The 13,420-nt window shown below is 49.8% G+C and overlaps 5 protein-coding genes across 5 annotated transcripts; 2 read left to right on the top strand and 3 right to left on the bottom strand.

Annotated features, from left to right (window-relative positions):
- Window positions 1-2,087: 2,087 nt before the first annotated feature.
- On the top strand, window positions 2,088-4,329 carry BO86DRAFT_323039 (transient receptor potential ion channel family protein; the record flags this gene model as incomplete). The annotated part of the gene is made up of 2 exons (XM_025668416.1): window positions 2,088-3,936; window positions 4,010-4,329. 2 exons carry the CDS (start codon window positions 2,088-2,090, stop codon window positions 4,327-4,329), a joined length of 2,169 nt encoding a protein of 722 aa, XP_025523369.1.
- An 883-nt stretch (window positions 4,330-5,212) lies between these two features.
- On the bottom strand, window positions 5,213-6,822 carry BO86DRAFT_323181 (heterogeneous nuclear ribonucleoprotein HRP1; the record flags this gene model as incomplete). The annotated part of the gene is made up of 4 exons (XM_025668420.1): window positions 5,213-5,349; window positions 5,437-6,478; window positions 6,552-6,715; window positions 6,786-6,822. The coding sequence occupies 4 exons, from the start codon at window positions 6,820-6,822 to the stop codon at window positions 5,213-5,215; spliced, it is 1,380 nt and encodes a 459-aa protein (XP_025523368.1).
- Window positions 6,823-7,731: 909 nt separating this feature from the next.
- Window positions 7,732-8,665, bottom strand: BO86DRAFT_220964 (uncharacterized protein). The gene is made up of 2 exons (XM_025666915.1): window positions 8,533-8,665; window positions 7,732-8,466 (listed from the first exon to the last, which is right to left on the bottom strand). The coding sequence occupies exons 1-2, from the start codon at window positions 8,574-8,576 to the stop codon at window positions 8,184-8,186; spliced, it is 327 nt and encodes a 108-aa protein (XP_025523367.1). The 5' UTR covers window positions 8,577-8,665; the 3' UTR covers window positions 7,732-8,183.
- Window positions 8,666-9,622: 957 nt separating this feature from the next.
- On the top strand, window positions 9,623-11,850 carry BO86DRAFT_220819 (GTPase-activating protein GYP1). The gene is made up of 6 exons (XM_025666914.1): window positions 9,623-9,719; window positions 9,822-9,938; window positions 10,009-10,493; window positions 10,550-11,430; window positions 11,495-11,587; window positions 11,643-11,850. Coding segments are annotated over exons 1-6 (1,740 nt in total). The 5' UTR covers window positions 9,623-9,717; the 3' UTR covers window positions 11,805-11,850.
- On the bottom strand, window positions 11,687-13,296 carry BO86DRAFT_392622 (dimethyladenosine transferase). The gene is made up of 3 exons (XM_025672847.1): window positions 12,998-13,296; window positions 12,705-12,926; window positions 11,687-12,642 (listed from the first exon to the last, which is right to left on the bottom strand). The coding sequence occupies exons 1-3, from the start codon at window positions 13,181-13,183 to the stop codon at window positions 11,896-11,898; spliced, it is 1,155 nt and encodes a 384-aa protein (XP_025523365.1). The 5' UTR covers window positions 13,184-13,296; the 3' UTR covers window positions 11,687-11,895.
- Between the last annotated feature and the right edge of the window lie 124 nt (window positions 13,297-13,420).

Raw genomic sequence — 13,420 nt, 5'->3', positions numbered from 1 at the left:
AGGTTTCCAAGTTGCCGCCGAAATGCGTGGCGTGGCAGACGGGTGTGGCCCAAGTCTGGCTGTCTACGTTTGGCTCATTGTCCGGGACTCTGGGGCGATTCAGGACGGTGGGGCTGGGCGGCAGCCTGGAAGCTTTCAATTTGTTTCTTTGTTTGTCCCAGAAAAGTGAGAGAGGTTGGTTGTTGGTTGGTTGGTGGGTTCATTTGGCTGGCTGAATGATTCAGGTTGTCTTTCGACTCAGTACAGCAGTACTTGAGGTAGTCTAAGGTGAGTAAGTATGTACAGTATTCAGTTATGAGTGCCACTCTGTCAGGTGGTTAAGTGATTCCCCCTCCCCACCCCCCCTTTTTTTTTTTTTTCTCTGCCCCCTTTATGCTTTATGCCATCTCTTGGGGCTAAGTTAATACAGGCAGAAAGTACTGTTCTTCTACTGGTGAAGAGTTGCATATTGAATTGATAGACCCCAGTATATTGATGATGTTTCATCACCTATCCGTGCCTCAATCAACAATTACGCTAATAATAATTGGGAGGAGTGGTCTGGAAAGAGTCCAGAGTCTAGACTGGGATAGGCACCAATTGCCAGCAATGGGTAGAAAACAATTGGGCCCGTTCCCGACCCGTCACTGACACCAACCAAGAACCGTGGTTGGTATCGCGATAAAAGCAAGAAGCAAGAGAGAAGGAGAAGAAGGGGGAGGGGGGTTGTGAATGAATTTATATTTAGCAATATTAAGAAAGTTAATCTTCAGTAAACTAAGTTACTCAGTATTATTCTGTAAATACTAAACAGTGAATACTCTTTTGCAAATATTCTACAGGGTTTCATTGCTACTCTCTGGCTGGCAATATGAACTTCAAATCAAGACGACCTCTCGAGTGTTTGTACTGTACGGAGTACTCCGTACCTAAATTACGTGAACCGACAAACCAGGAGTGAAGTATGACTAATCTTGATTCAGTGCAGTGGGGGGGCGGCTGCCATCAGCCTATCAGTAGCCCATGTTTCATCTTTGCAGCCCCTGGCTAATACTAATCAGGCTTTAGTGGCTCATCCCGCTCCGCCCGCTCGGGCGCTTCAATATCCAGTCATGCCAATCTCGGTGTAAGAGACTAACAATGGAAGGATAATTGCTCTGCCCAGTGTTCTGAGTGTTCTGAGTCTTCAGTAGTAGGTTCCAGTTAGTGAGCCTAGTGTACAGTAGTAGTCTTGTCGAACTGTAAATTATTATCAGTGAGTTGGCTAGGGGAGTTGTTCGTACTCTCTCTCTCTCTCTCTCTCTCTCTCTCTCTCTCTCTCTTCCTACTCTTCCTTTCTTCCCCCTCCTCTTCTCCCTCTCTCTCTCCCCTTTACCGTTTGCTTGCTTGTCTCCATCTTTCTTACCCTTACCCACCTTCCAATCCACACAGTCATTATCGCTAGTCTATACGTCTCCTCCCTCTTTTGCACACTTTTTATTTCTCCCTATCCTGCAATCCGCTTTGTCTGCTTTCGCTTTGGTCATTGACGACAATCAGTTCCCTTTAGACATTCTTTTGCTTTGTCTTGCTCTTGCTCTCGCTCTCGCTCTTGCTCCATCCATTGTCCACCACTCTTTCTCACCTGCTGCCTCGGAAGAATCAAGCAAGTTTTGATCCGACCTCAGCTAGTGCTCCTGTGAGGTGCTGCGAGATCTCTCTAGCAAGCTAACACGGCCTTTATCATCATCCGAGTGAACGTATCCCATAAGCGCTGGACCTACAAGAGAAAAGGTGGTCTAGTAACTGTGGGATCTTGGACACTGCCTCGCTGTTCATTCAGTCATACGACTCCTATCCCACCATTCATCGCCGACCCGATCTTCAGTCCTTGTTGCTGTCCTTCCGTTCTGTCCAGGTTGATCCTGTTGACCCCTCGGGGACCCCGTTCATATCAAGTCGCTGTGCGATTTGACCGAATTACGGCTTCGGTACATATCTTATTCTAATGGTCGCCGCCTCGACTGGCTTTACCAATATCACCACCATCTTAGCGCAAGAACTAGAGGTTCTTGATGTTAACACTTTGAATTCCGGAATCCGACAAATTGTGCTATTTGTCAACCAAAATGCGGACCACTCTCGTTTCATATTTCACGCTCACTACCTTGGGCTTGTGGGCTTCCCAGACGCTCGCTGCGGATACATTGAGCACTAAAGGTTTGTCAACATGCCTGACGGACTCGGCCATTGAAGTCAATAATCTTGATGTCACGTACACCAAATCAACCAATGAACTCGTTTATAACGTCGGCGGTACCAACGCGAAAGAACAGAATGTTACTGGCTCCATTACGATCTATGCGTACGGCAATCAACTCTACTCGAAAACATTCGATCCCTGTGGCACCGAGTATTACACGGCAGCCCTGTGCCCCGTGCCGGCCGGCAGCTTTACAGCCCAGGGACAGATGCAGGTTCCTGATTCCATTGCCAGTCAAATCCCCTCCATCGCATTCGCTATTCCAGATCTGGATGGCCAAGTGAAGCTTGAGTTGCTGTCGAAGGATAACAACGATGACGAGCTGGCCTGCATCCAAACCGAGTTAAGTAACGGCAAGACGATGCAGATTGCAGGTGTCTCTTATGCTGCTGCTGGCGTAGCGGGGGCGGCTCTAGCCGTGAGCGGGTTGTCCGCTCTAGGTGCTGCTGGTCACCCTGGAGCTTCATCATCCAGCCCATCTTTCGGCGATGTTATGACCTGGTTTCACACCATGGCAACTAACGGTATGCTTAGCGTCAATTATCCTACGGTCTACCGCAGCTTTTCCAAGAATTTTGCCTTCAGCACAGGCCTGATCCCGTGGGGCCAGATGCAGGAGTCCATTGATAGCTTCCGTCGGGTAACAGGTGGAAATCTGACCGAAAACAGCTACGAATATCTCCTAAACGCCACCCTGGTGTATTCAAGCGGCTCCACGTCAAATTCGAGCAAGTCGAAGCGTGCCCTTGACTGGACTGTTGGTGCTGCTAACCTCGTCGCCCGCGATCTCACGACGTCAAACTCCACTACCACCAACAGTACCAGCAGTAGCAGTGGATTGCAACATATGGTATCGGGAATCGAGGCATATGCAGAGCAATTGACTGTGCCGCAGGGGAATACCTTTATGACTGTGCTGCTTATCTTCGCCATCCTCATTGCCGCCATCACTGTGGGGATTTTGCTCCTTAAAGTCATCCTTGAAGTATGGGCTTTGTATGGGTCTTTCCCTCAGAAGCTCTCCAACTTTCGCAAGGACTATTGGGGTCTCCTCGGGCGGACAATCACCAATTTGATCTTGATTCTATATGGGATCTGGGTCATCTGGTGTGTCTACCAACTTAGCAGCGGAGATTCCTGGGCCGCAAAAATTCTGGCTGCCGTTGCTCTGGTTGTGTTCACAGCCGTGCTCCTGTTCTTCGGCCTTCGGATTGCTTATCTGGCACGGAAGTTCAGAAAGTCTGAAGGCGACGCATCTCGCTTGTACGATGATAGCGAAACCTGGCGCAAGTACAGTCTTTTCTACGACAATTACAAGAAGGATTATTGGTGGATTTTCGTACCCGCGATTGTATACATGTTCGCTAAGGGGTGCATTATCGCGGCAGGTAATGGCCATGGGCTGGCGCAAAGTGCGGGTCAGCTTATCGTTGAAGCGCTTATGTTGGTCATGCTATTGTGGAATCGCCCATACGTTGTGAAATCGAGCCAATGGATCAACACCAGTGTGCAGGTAGTACGCATTCTGTCGGTTGTTCTTGTTTTGGTATTTGTGGATGAGCTCGGCCTATCAGAGACAACCAAGACGGTCACCGGAATTGTTCTCATCGCGGTCCAGGCTGGCTTCACCGGCATCTTGGCCATTCTAATCTGTGTCAACGCGATTCTCCTCTGCTGTCGCGAGAATCCTCATGCGAAGCGGAGACGAGAGGCCGGTAAGTCGCAACAATTTCGAATATTGGGCCTAATTACAAGGGTATATGCTAATCGTCTCATCTGCTCTTACAGACAAGATGAATCGCGACATGGATGATCTGACCCCCTTGGACGCCCGCGAGTCTCTCCTGATGGACAACCCTCCTCGTAAAGATTACGCCGAGATGAGCAAATTCAATTTCACCGGTCCCTACGAGCCATACCGTGACCAGTTCGATCACAAAGGGCGGCAGAGTCCCACTGGGAGTCTGGATCGATTAGTTGGGTCTGGTTATAACCTTGAAGAGCAACACGATCGTGCTGTAAGCCGTGAGAGTCGGCGGAGCCGTGACAGTCATGATGCTCCTGAGAGGCACCATGCCACTACCCCCGGCTATGGGTTCGCTTATTGATACTCCATTTGGGATAAATTGGGACTTACGATTTGTTGTTATATTCTTTTTTCCCGGGGTGGAACTCTTTCTTGGACATAGACTTTTTTTTGTCAGTTTCCAACAAATTTAGCGTACTTTTGTGGTTTGCACTTGCTTCTGGTATCCTCGCTGTTTAGCTCCATCCACCATCACTATCTGTTATTTGGACCGTATCCAAGATGTCGGTCTTAATAGTCATGCCTTTCGCAAGCACGGACCCTAAGCACATACTCCGAATTGCCTTCTTTCCATGTAAATTGCCACCAAGCTGAGCCTGGCTCTTTTCTGCTATTCCGATATTGAGACTGATGCTCTCATGCTACCAGATTGGCTACGCAATATTTAGGTACGCACAGAAGATTCGTTCCACCGCATAAACCCAGGTTTTTGTTACAAAAGCGATAGCAAGACAGAATTGAGAACAGAATAAAGACCATAGCAATCCATGCCAGATGCCATGCACAATTTGGATTAGTTCGCACGCACACGCCGCGAGAGAAATGAACAATGAGAGGAAGAGTGTAAGAGATGCAGTACGAACGGTCAAAACAAAAGGGGTGGGGGGAAGAAGAAAGATAGGCAACAATAATCGGGCGTGGCCATGCATATTTCAAGGGTTTTGTAGTATCAAAGGTCACTATTGCTGCTGGAGGATCATGCCATTCTGGATTGGTGGCCAGCGAGAGAGCTGGAAGGTCTTTCACGTCGCGAAGAATAGATCAAATGGTGGAAGGGCACCACCAAGGAATCTCACTGATTGATGAAGATCTCAAGGGGGAGGTAGCATTGGAGACTGAGCGCACATGTACAAGCGTGTGGAAAGGAAAAGCAGAAGGACCGAAGGGGGAAAAAAACCATGTCCTCAACCGCGCGAGTAAGGGTGGAAGCCCCGGTGACCTCCACGGCCTCCACCGCGATAGTTAGCGCCTGGCTTGCCGGCATTCTTCGGGCCGGTTGGAGCATTGGCTGGCGCAGCACTTTGAGGTTGCGGAGTCGGGCCTTCATGTTTCGGTGTTAGCATATCCGGGCAGACAAGGCGAATGACAGGCAGGAAGGACCTGGGGATAGCAAAATAGGAAGACATACCGCGTCCCATGCTCCCCGCGCGGGTCATGGCCTGGGGCCCGGTCGGGATGTTCGGCTGAGGTACTTCATCATACATACCTTCCCAAGAAGTTGGCCCACCTTGTTGGTAGGGAGAGAAAGCCCGGTTTTCCATGGCTCGGCGTGCCTGTTGCTGCTCGTACTTTTGCTGCTCAAAGGCGATTTGCTCCTGAGCATTGTAGCCGGGTCCACCGCGATGGTTCGAGTAATTCCCATTGGCGTTGGCTGCGGCCATGTTCATTCCATTGCCCCCACCTCCCATCTGACCGGCCATGCTTCCGGAACTGCTGCCTTGACCTTGATTCTGCATCTGCTGCATCTGCTGCATCTGCTGCATCATGGCGGGATTCATCATGTTCGGTGCCATTGTTTGGGGCGTTGCGCTCTGCGACGGAGGGCTAAGACTCTCTTGTGGTGCTTGATTGTTACCCATCTGCATTTGCTGCATCTGTTTCATTTGCTGCATCTGTTGCATCATGGCTGGGTTCATCCCGCCCATTCCCATCCCGCCCATGCCTTGACCTTGAGCCGCAGCAACGGCCATCTGCTGTTGCATCAGGGCAAAGTACTGCTGCATCCTCTGCCAATACTGGGCCATCATCTGGGGGGTGAGTCCACCAGCCATGCTGCCTTGGCCTTGGGCACCGGCTTGTGGTTGCGAACCATCGCTTCCCATTGCGCCACCGTCACGGAAACCCTCCCTGCCACGGCGGAATCGGCGGTCTTCCTCATCGCGTAGATTTCCTCTTGGTTGGGCTTTCTTCACCTCAATCGGCTTCCCGAGGATTTCCAGAGGACGAGAGAGAGCCGCTTCGACTGCCGCTTCACTGTCAAAGGTCACGAATCCGAAGCCACGGGGACGACCAGTATCCTTGTCAATCATCAGGGTGGCATCAATCACACGCCCAAATTGGGTGAAGAAATCTCTGAAGTCATGTTCATTTGCCTCTTGGCTCACGCCACCAACAAATATTTTACTGGTCTTTTCCTGTTCGTCACGCGGGATTGCACGCTTGGGATCGATCTGCCACATCATGGTCAGCTGTTCACGAACTTTATACCCAGTACGGGGAGGAATGTGTGACGGAGGCTCTTACAATCTTGCCATCCAAATAGTGTTCCTTAACCATGACGGTATTGACAGTTTTCGGGTCTCTGAATGTCAAAAATCCAAATCCTCTGGAGCGACCCGTAGCACTATCTCGCATCACAGTGCATTCTTGTACCTCTCCAAACTGAGAGAAGTAATCTTTCAGGGACTCTAATCGAACTTGTCAGATAACTTATGGGCGAAGAGGAGCAGCCGCAGCCAGCCATAGGGAGGTACATACGATCCGTAGTCTCCCAGTTCAAGCCACCAATGAACATTTTCCTGGCCATGACACGATTAGCAAACGCTGTATTGCAATCTCTCAAACTGTAAACGCTATGAAGAACATTTGGGAAAGGGAGCGCAATTCAACTCCGAATGAATTATTGAAACATGACAGCAACAAGAATATCCAGAAAAATGACAAAGGAGATGACAGCCCCAGCGATGGACCATTGGCTGCTGCGAGGGACGGGGTAGTATGATCTGCTCCATTCGTTGCAGCTCGATGATTCTGGATGCTGTGAAGGGACTGGATCAAGCGATGCTTGCTGTATAGGTCTGAGTGTTGGCCGGTGCACGGCTTGTCATTGGACACGAGCCAATATATTTTTGCTGCCTCTCTGTCACTATGACAGAAGCATCGACTGAACCCAGAAGGGCGTTGAGACCAACATCGCGGGTCGGTCTGGGCCACCAATACATTGCCAGGGATCTCCTTGTCCAAGACAGTCATTATGTCTCCTAGTCAGGAAGCAACACTGGTTTACAACAATCCAGTGAGATGAAGACCAAACGCGGTTTCCAGCATCGAAAAGGTATGTGGCAGGTGTCACCACAGGTTGGAGCATGTGAGGCGGATGGATTAAGTCCATTTTCTTTCCCTTCTTATCTGTCTGTATGCTTGTCTGTCTGTCTGTCTGCTTGGCCAAAGAATCTTTTGCCTGTCTGTCTAATCAAGTCCGAAGCTAGGTAATCTGTTCGAGAACCTCCCAAACTAGACAGTCAAGGTCTCATTCCTTGCTGTGCTCTATCATGATATATCGACATGAAGCTATATAGTATCGGGTGTACTATAATCGCTTGTAGCACGGCCTCAAAAGCTAGGGACCCGAGCACTGTCTTCCTGAGTCTTATATCGTTGCCGTATCGCCGATAGATCTTTCACACGAGCCTCGTAACGTGGGGGTGAGTACTAGACGAAATTCAACATCGCCAGCGAGAATATCCTCTTAATATCAAATTTTTTGTTCAAGGCCGAGATGTCTTTTCCATCCAGAAACCACGATCGACCCAAAGCAGGAGATATCCTTGACCGAGATGATAGAACCTGACCCTTTCGCACACAGCACCAAGACCCCGAAACTCAATCGACTTTCACGAACCATTGTTGGGGCTGGATGGGGGTCCGATGAATAGTGTACAGGAATCGCTCATGTCTCGCTTGGTAAATGAGGCCCACGCAGTGGCAACATTCAGACACTGACAAATCCCCTCTTGATGACCAGGGATAAGACGAGAAATGAGGAAAGGGGATGAGAAGCAATTTTGGGACCGTGGCCACCAAAGTCACAAGCGCAACGAAGAGTGCATGATACGAATAAAACACGATGTAGGGGTCTTCGATTGAAAATAATACTCACCCGTCTTCTTTGATTCCGGTCCCCTGAGGTTCGGAGTCGCCCACTGGAGTTGCCAAGGCGTTCGGAAAGCCAGCGCCTCCATTTTCTCCTCCCACATGATTGCCAGACTGGTGGGAATATTGATAGGATCCGCCCACTTCAACATCACCATGGTGCTGATCCGCATATTGCGTATGCGGTTCAGTCGCGGGAACCGGTGGAGCGGCGGTGATGGGGTCTGAAACCTGTTGAGGCTCTACAACAGACGTCGTGTGAGCCGTAGTGTCATCGGCATCGTACCTAGAATTGCGGATACCGAGCGTCAGATGATGTCTTCAACTGGGATAATTGACGGGAGCGCCCTACAAATCGGCGAAGAGGTCTTCCTCAACATCCTCAGGTTCAGCCATAATCGCGAAGTGACTGGGTTGACGATGCTGGGAAGCGGAAAGCGTGAGAGGAATGGTAATGTAATTTCTAGAGATAGCCAACACCGGCTTGGTGAACTGGAATTGGTTCAAACGAGACTCAACCGGAAATATTATCGAGTCAGGCAGTGCGGACTGCTACCGGGCTCAAAAGTCCAGTGTCAGAAAAGGAAAGTGAGGGGGGGGGTGATGGAATGAAGAAGATTTATCGAACAAGAGAAGGGACAGTGGAGGGAGGTGTAGATGAAGGAGAAAGAAGAGAGAGAGAGGAGGAGAGAGGAAAGTAGGAGCGGAGGAGGTTGAACTGAGGCGGGTAAGATTGATTGTATGGTAGGTAAGTAACCATATGATACATGTAAAGTATATGTAAAATACTGTACGGAATACATGCCTCTGGTAACTGAGTGACCTGCGGTAACCGCAATACCATGACTGACTGAGTGGCGGCCATGACAAAACAAAGCTCAGCAGTCCTCCAACCACTATTATCGTCTTGTAGTAGGTGATGCTACTCTGGATTGACGATGTAACTTTGGAGAGCTTGCAGCCTCTTCGTGCAAGCAAGACAAGAGCAGATTATTGTACTGTACATCATCTGCTCCAATCTGGCGGATTACTAGTTACTACGGTAGTTAGCTTAAGTTAGTTACTACTTATGACCTACTACTGTACATACTGTACATACTGTACATACCTTCATACATACATCCACGTGCCAGTGATACTTCTCTCCCCGCACTCCCTCTCCATCCCCGACTTAGCTTTCCCTGATCACCTGCTTCCTCTTCTCAATCTTACTACACTTACTTTTCTCACCTGGTAGCCAGCTGATGATCTGTTCAGTAGATCCCGTCTTCTCTGCATAAAGAGCTTGACGCAATGGCAAGCAAAAAAGGCCAGCAGCAGGTGAGTTAGCCTTGGTCTGCTCGATGCAGCCGCTTCCCTTCCCCAGACATCTTTCGAAAGTACTATATAACTGGGTTGCTGACCCGATTGCTTGGTCAACTCGATATCAGGAGATGGTCCAGGTTGGTTCGTGCCTCTTCCATCCCTACGTTTATCTCGCCTACGAGACTCCCGCAACTGATCAATTCCCCTGTTGTCGTCACAGATCGCATCGAGTATGTTAGTCTCAATCCTGAGTTGTCAATCCTCTACCCAGCGGATCAATTGAAGCTGTTTCTTGCCATCGCAGCTTATAGAAGACCCACTAACCGGTGCGCGAAGGAAAAGCAATTCGCCGTTCTGGAAGGCTAGGTCGGTGTCGCACAACCAGACATCGTCCAGAATCCCGGAGTCGAATACCGTCGTTGGAGCTTCATACTCCCATGCCAATATCTCAGTGTGAGTCTCACGGCCGCACGCTTCAATCGCTCCTGTCTTCTAGTGATTGACCCCGATGCATGCCCTACAGAGGCCCACAACCACACGCTCGTCCACGAACACCACCTTCAGTGACTTCCACCAGTACCCCACATGCTACCTTGTCTCCACACCGGCCGGGTTTATGGGTCTCGTCGCCTCGTACCTCATACTCTGGCATCATGAACGGAGGACTGGAAGCTTGGGAAAACTATCGGGCAGACGAAGGAGAAGAGGAGGAAGATGAAGATGAGGAGGAGGATGTAGCCTACGATGATGATGAGGATGAATTTGGGCTCCCAAGCATTACGAGCATGCGGAGAAAACAAAATCGGGCTACTGCTCTAGTTCAACCTAACACCGTGGACCCCGGGGGAGGGATAGGGGATCATTTGACCCTTGGTGTTGGTCTTGGAAGCAACCGACAACGGGCAAATAGCTCTGACATTGCAGAAGAGCGTGGCGTGTCAATTTACCCTACAGCAAAGAAGCCAGAGGGTAAAATCCTACGCCCTCAGTATAAGGAAATTTTGAGAGGTTGGTTGCAGCCTCAAGCGCAGACAGGTCCAAGCGCATCTGCTAATGAATTCTAGACCCTGCGCATGCTCTTAATCTTATTTATCATGCGCCACCACCAAAAAATGCGTCGCCGAAAGAAATGGACTTGTATTCGAGTCGCATCTCAAGGATCAACAAATTCAAGCGTCTGCTACAGACGAGCACTGTTCCTCTTGCGGAACTTAGAAACCTCGCGTGGTCAGGGGTCCCAGAAGAAGTGCGAGCAATGACTTGGCAACTACTACTAGGGTACTTGCCGACAAACAGTGAACGGCGCATTTCGACCCTTGAAAGGAAGCGCAAGGAATACCTGGACGGGGTTCGACAGGCTTTTGAGCGAGGTCCTTCAACCTCCGGAAACCCGCCTTCGTCCGTTACAGGGCGAGGTAGAGGTTTAGATGAAGCGGTCTGGCATCAGATTAGTATAGATGTTCCTCGCACCAGCCCCCACATCCAACTCTACAGCTACGAGGCTACTCAACGCTCTCTAGAGAAGATACTCTACGTCTGGGCTATACGTCATCCTGCCAGCGGTTATGTCCAAGGCATAAATGACCTTGTGACCCCTTTCTGGCAAGTGTTTCTTGGACTTTACGTCACCGATCTCAACGTCGAGGAAGGCATGGATCCAGGTCAATTACCTCGGAGTGTGCTGGATGCGGTGGAGGCGGACTCCTTCTGGTGTCTTACCAAACTCCTAGACGGAATTCAGGACAATTACATCTATGCTCAACCTGGGATTCACAGGCAAGTCAGAGCACTGCGTGACTTGACCATGCGCATAGACTCTACGCTGGCCAAGCATTTAGAGCAAGAGGGTGTGGAATTCATGCAATTCAGTTTTCGATGGATGAACTGCCTCCTCATGCGAGAAATGAGCGTGCAAAATACCATAAGGATGTGGGATACGTATATGGTACTGCATGTCCACTTCCAAAGAGATCATAATCCTAACGTCTTTACTGATGATCTGCGTATAGGCTGAAGAGCAGGGCTTCTCACGCTTCCACCTCTACGTATGTGCGGCATTTCTGGTGAAGTGGACAGATCAATTGGTGAAAATGGACTTTCAGGTGGGTATCTGACGGGGAGAGCTGTACTATCTCAGACCAAGCTAACTAGAATTAGGAGATTATGATGTTCCTGCAAGCCCTACCGACGAAGGGTTGGACTGAGAAGGATATTGAACTTTTGCTAAGTGAGGCCTACATATGGCAAAGTCTTTTTCAGGACTCTCGTGCCCATCTTCGCCCGGCTGGAGATCGGTCACCAGAGAATGGCTTTCAATGACGACTGTCGTGAATCATTAGAGAGATCTTATTTTCGCATACACCAGAAGAACCCGAGGCCCGATACGCGCTCTTTCTTGCCAGCAGTGTGTTCAGGTGAAATGGAAGCCTTTCTGATTGAACGCCCACAACAGCTTCAGAAAATCATTCTCATCACACATCCTGGCACGTTTATCAGCGAGGCCTGTGTCTTCTTCCAGTACCTGCCGAACTTTTTCCCGAACCAGCTCTCCCACTTTTCCTCTCTTCTTTCGGCTTGGCCGACCCTTTAGCGCCTCTTGTATCCGGGCATTTTCCTGTTCCTTGAAAAAGTCCGGCACGTCATCTTCATCATCCACATCCATGACTTCTTCAACCTCGTCTTCGTCTTCCTCATCTTCCATATTGCCTGTGTCCATTGCGTCTGCTCCAGCCTCACCCGCTGGCCCATCTTCTACAGGAATGTCATTTTGCGCGCACCATGTCCGATAATTAGCTTCCAACATGTCCATAACAGTGGATTTCCCCAAGAAGCTTGATCGAATTGTTTTGTTTTTCCGGACGAAAAGGATTCTTAGAAGTCCGTCCCATTCGTCATAATTGATTTGCGGCCTAGGATTTTTGGGGACTAAGCGGACTACACTGGACTCGACCAGCGGAGGTGGTTTGAAGTTGTTCTTTCCAACCTTCATGATGTGATCGATCTTGGCCCACATCTGGGCATTGACCGAGAGTCGACTGTAAAGTTTATCGCCCGGCTTGGCGAAGAGTCTCAGCGCAAACTCTCGTTGAAACATCAGAATGCAGACTCGAGGAGCTGGCGAGGTAGCGAGAAGCTTGAATGTGAGTGGGGAAGAGATCTGGCCGCAAGCAGGTTAGGATGAGGATTGGTTGAGAAAAAGACCTATAAATGAAAGCGCACCTGATAGGGAGTGTTGCTAATGCAGACGTCGAAGTACGGAAGCTCCGTCTTCATCACGTCTCCGAGAATGACATCCAAGCGATTCTGGGCGGGCGTGCCCTGGACACGTTTTGTGACCTCGGCAGCCATTCGAGGGTCCAGCTCAACGGCGATGACTTTCTTTGCTTTCTCGAGGATTTTTACGGTCAAATTACCTGTACCAGGACCGATTTCCAGCACGACCTGTGAGACGAGGTACATCAGACTTCAGGTGCGCCGGATTGAAAATTGGACATGGCGAGAGCTTTACTCACGTCACTTTGTTTCAGCTCAGCTTTCTCAACAATTCGTTGGGCGACGCCGGGGTTTTTCAGGATATGTTGACCAAGGTCTGTGTTCATCTTGAAAATGCTGTTGGCTGCTTTAGTTTTGGCCGCAGCGTCTGCATAAGGGTTGGCCTTGGAGGCGCTGTTGCGCTTCTGTTGTTTGACCTTAGGCATGGCGGTGATCCGAAGCAGCGATTACCACGGTCGGCGTTGCTGTAATATATGAATGCAATGTAAAAAAAGAGGTTCTCGAAAGAGGCCCCCTCGGTGCTGTGCTCCACTCCGGTTGTTGTGAACAAGGCAAAAAAATCAAAGGCATTGCGGAGACTTCCTGATAAGATTACCGGGGCCGGAACAATCTAAATGCGATGCTCTCCCCGATGGCCCGTCGCAAAGCATCGGTCGATATCC

This window comes from Aspergillus japonicus (genome assembly GCF_003184785.1).
Source record: "Aspergillus japonicus CBS 114.51 unplaced genomic scaffold BO86scaffold_73, whole genome shotgun sequence".
NCBI lineage: Eukaryota > Fungi > Ascomycota > Eurotiomycetes > Eurotiales > Aspergillaceae > Aspergillus > Aspergillus japonicus.
The sequence above is the reverse complement of the archived record's forward strand: the minus strand, read 5'-3'. Positions and strand labels throughout refer to the sequence as shown.

What these genes read in the sequence shown, in the direction of transcription:
- BO86DRAFT_220819 (XM_025666914.1), top strand. An exon ending in GTATAAGGAAATTTTGAGAG is followed by an intron (nt 10,494 to 10,549) that starts GTTGGTTGCAGC and finishes AATGAATTCTAG; the next exon opens with ACCCTGCGCATGCTCTTAAT. An exon ending in GGATGTGGGATACGTATATG is followed by an intron (nt 11,431 to 11,494) that starts GTACTGCATGTC and finishes ATCTGCGTATAG; the next exon opens with GCTGAAGAGCAGGGCTTCTC.
- BO86DRAFT_392622 (XM_025672847.1), bottom strand. Translation starts at nt 13,183, where the DNA reads ATGCCTAAGGTCAAACAACAGAAGCGCAACAGCGCCTCCAAGGCCAAC. An exon ending in CTGAGCTGAAACAAAGTGAC is followed by an intron (nt 12,927 to 12,997) that starts GTGAGTAAAGCT and finishes CTCGTCTCACAG; the next exon opens with GTCGTGCTGGAAATCGGTCC. An exon ending in TTAGCAACACTCCCTATCAG is followed by an intron (nt 12,643 to 12,704) that starts GTGCGCTTTCAT and finishes GCTTGCGGCCAG; the next exon opens with ATCTCTTCCCCACTCACATT.
- BO86DRAFT_220964 (XM_025666915.1), bottom strand. Translation starts at nt 8,576, where the DNA reads ATGGCTGAACCTGAGGATGTTGAGGAAGACCTCTTCGCCGATTT. An exon ending in GAAGACCTCTTCGCCGATTT is followed by an intron (nt 8,467 to 8,532) that starts GTAGGGCGCTCC and finishes CCGCAATTCTAG; the next exon opens with GTACGATGCCGATGACACTA.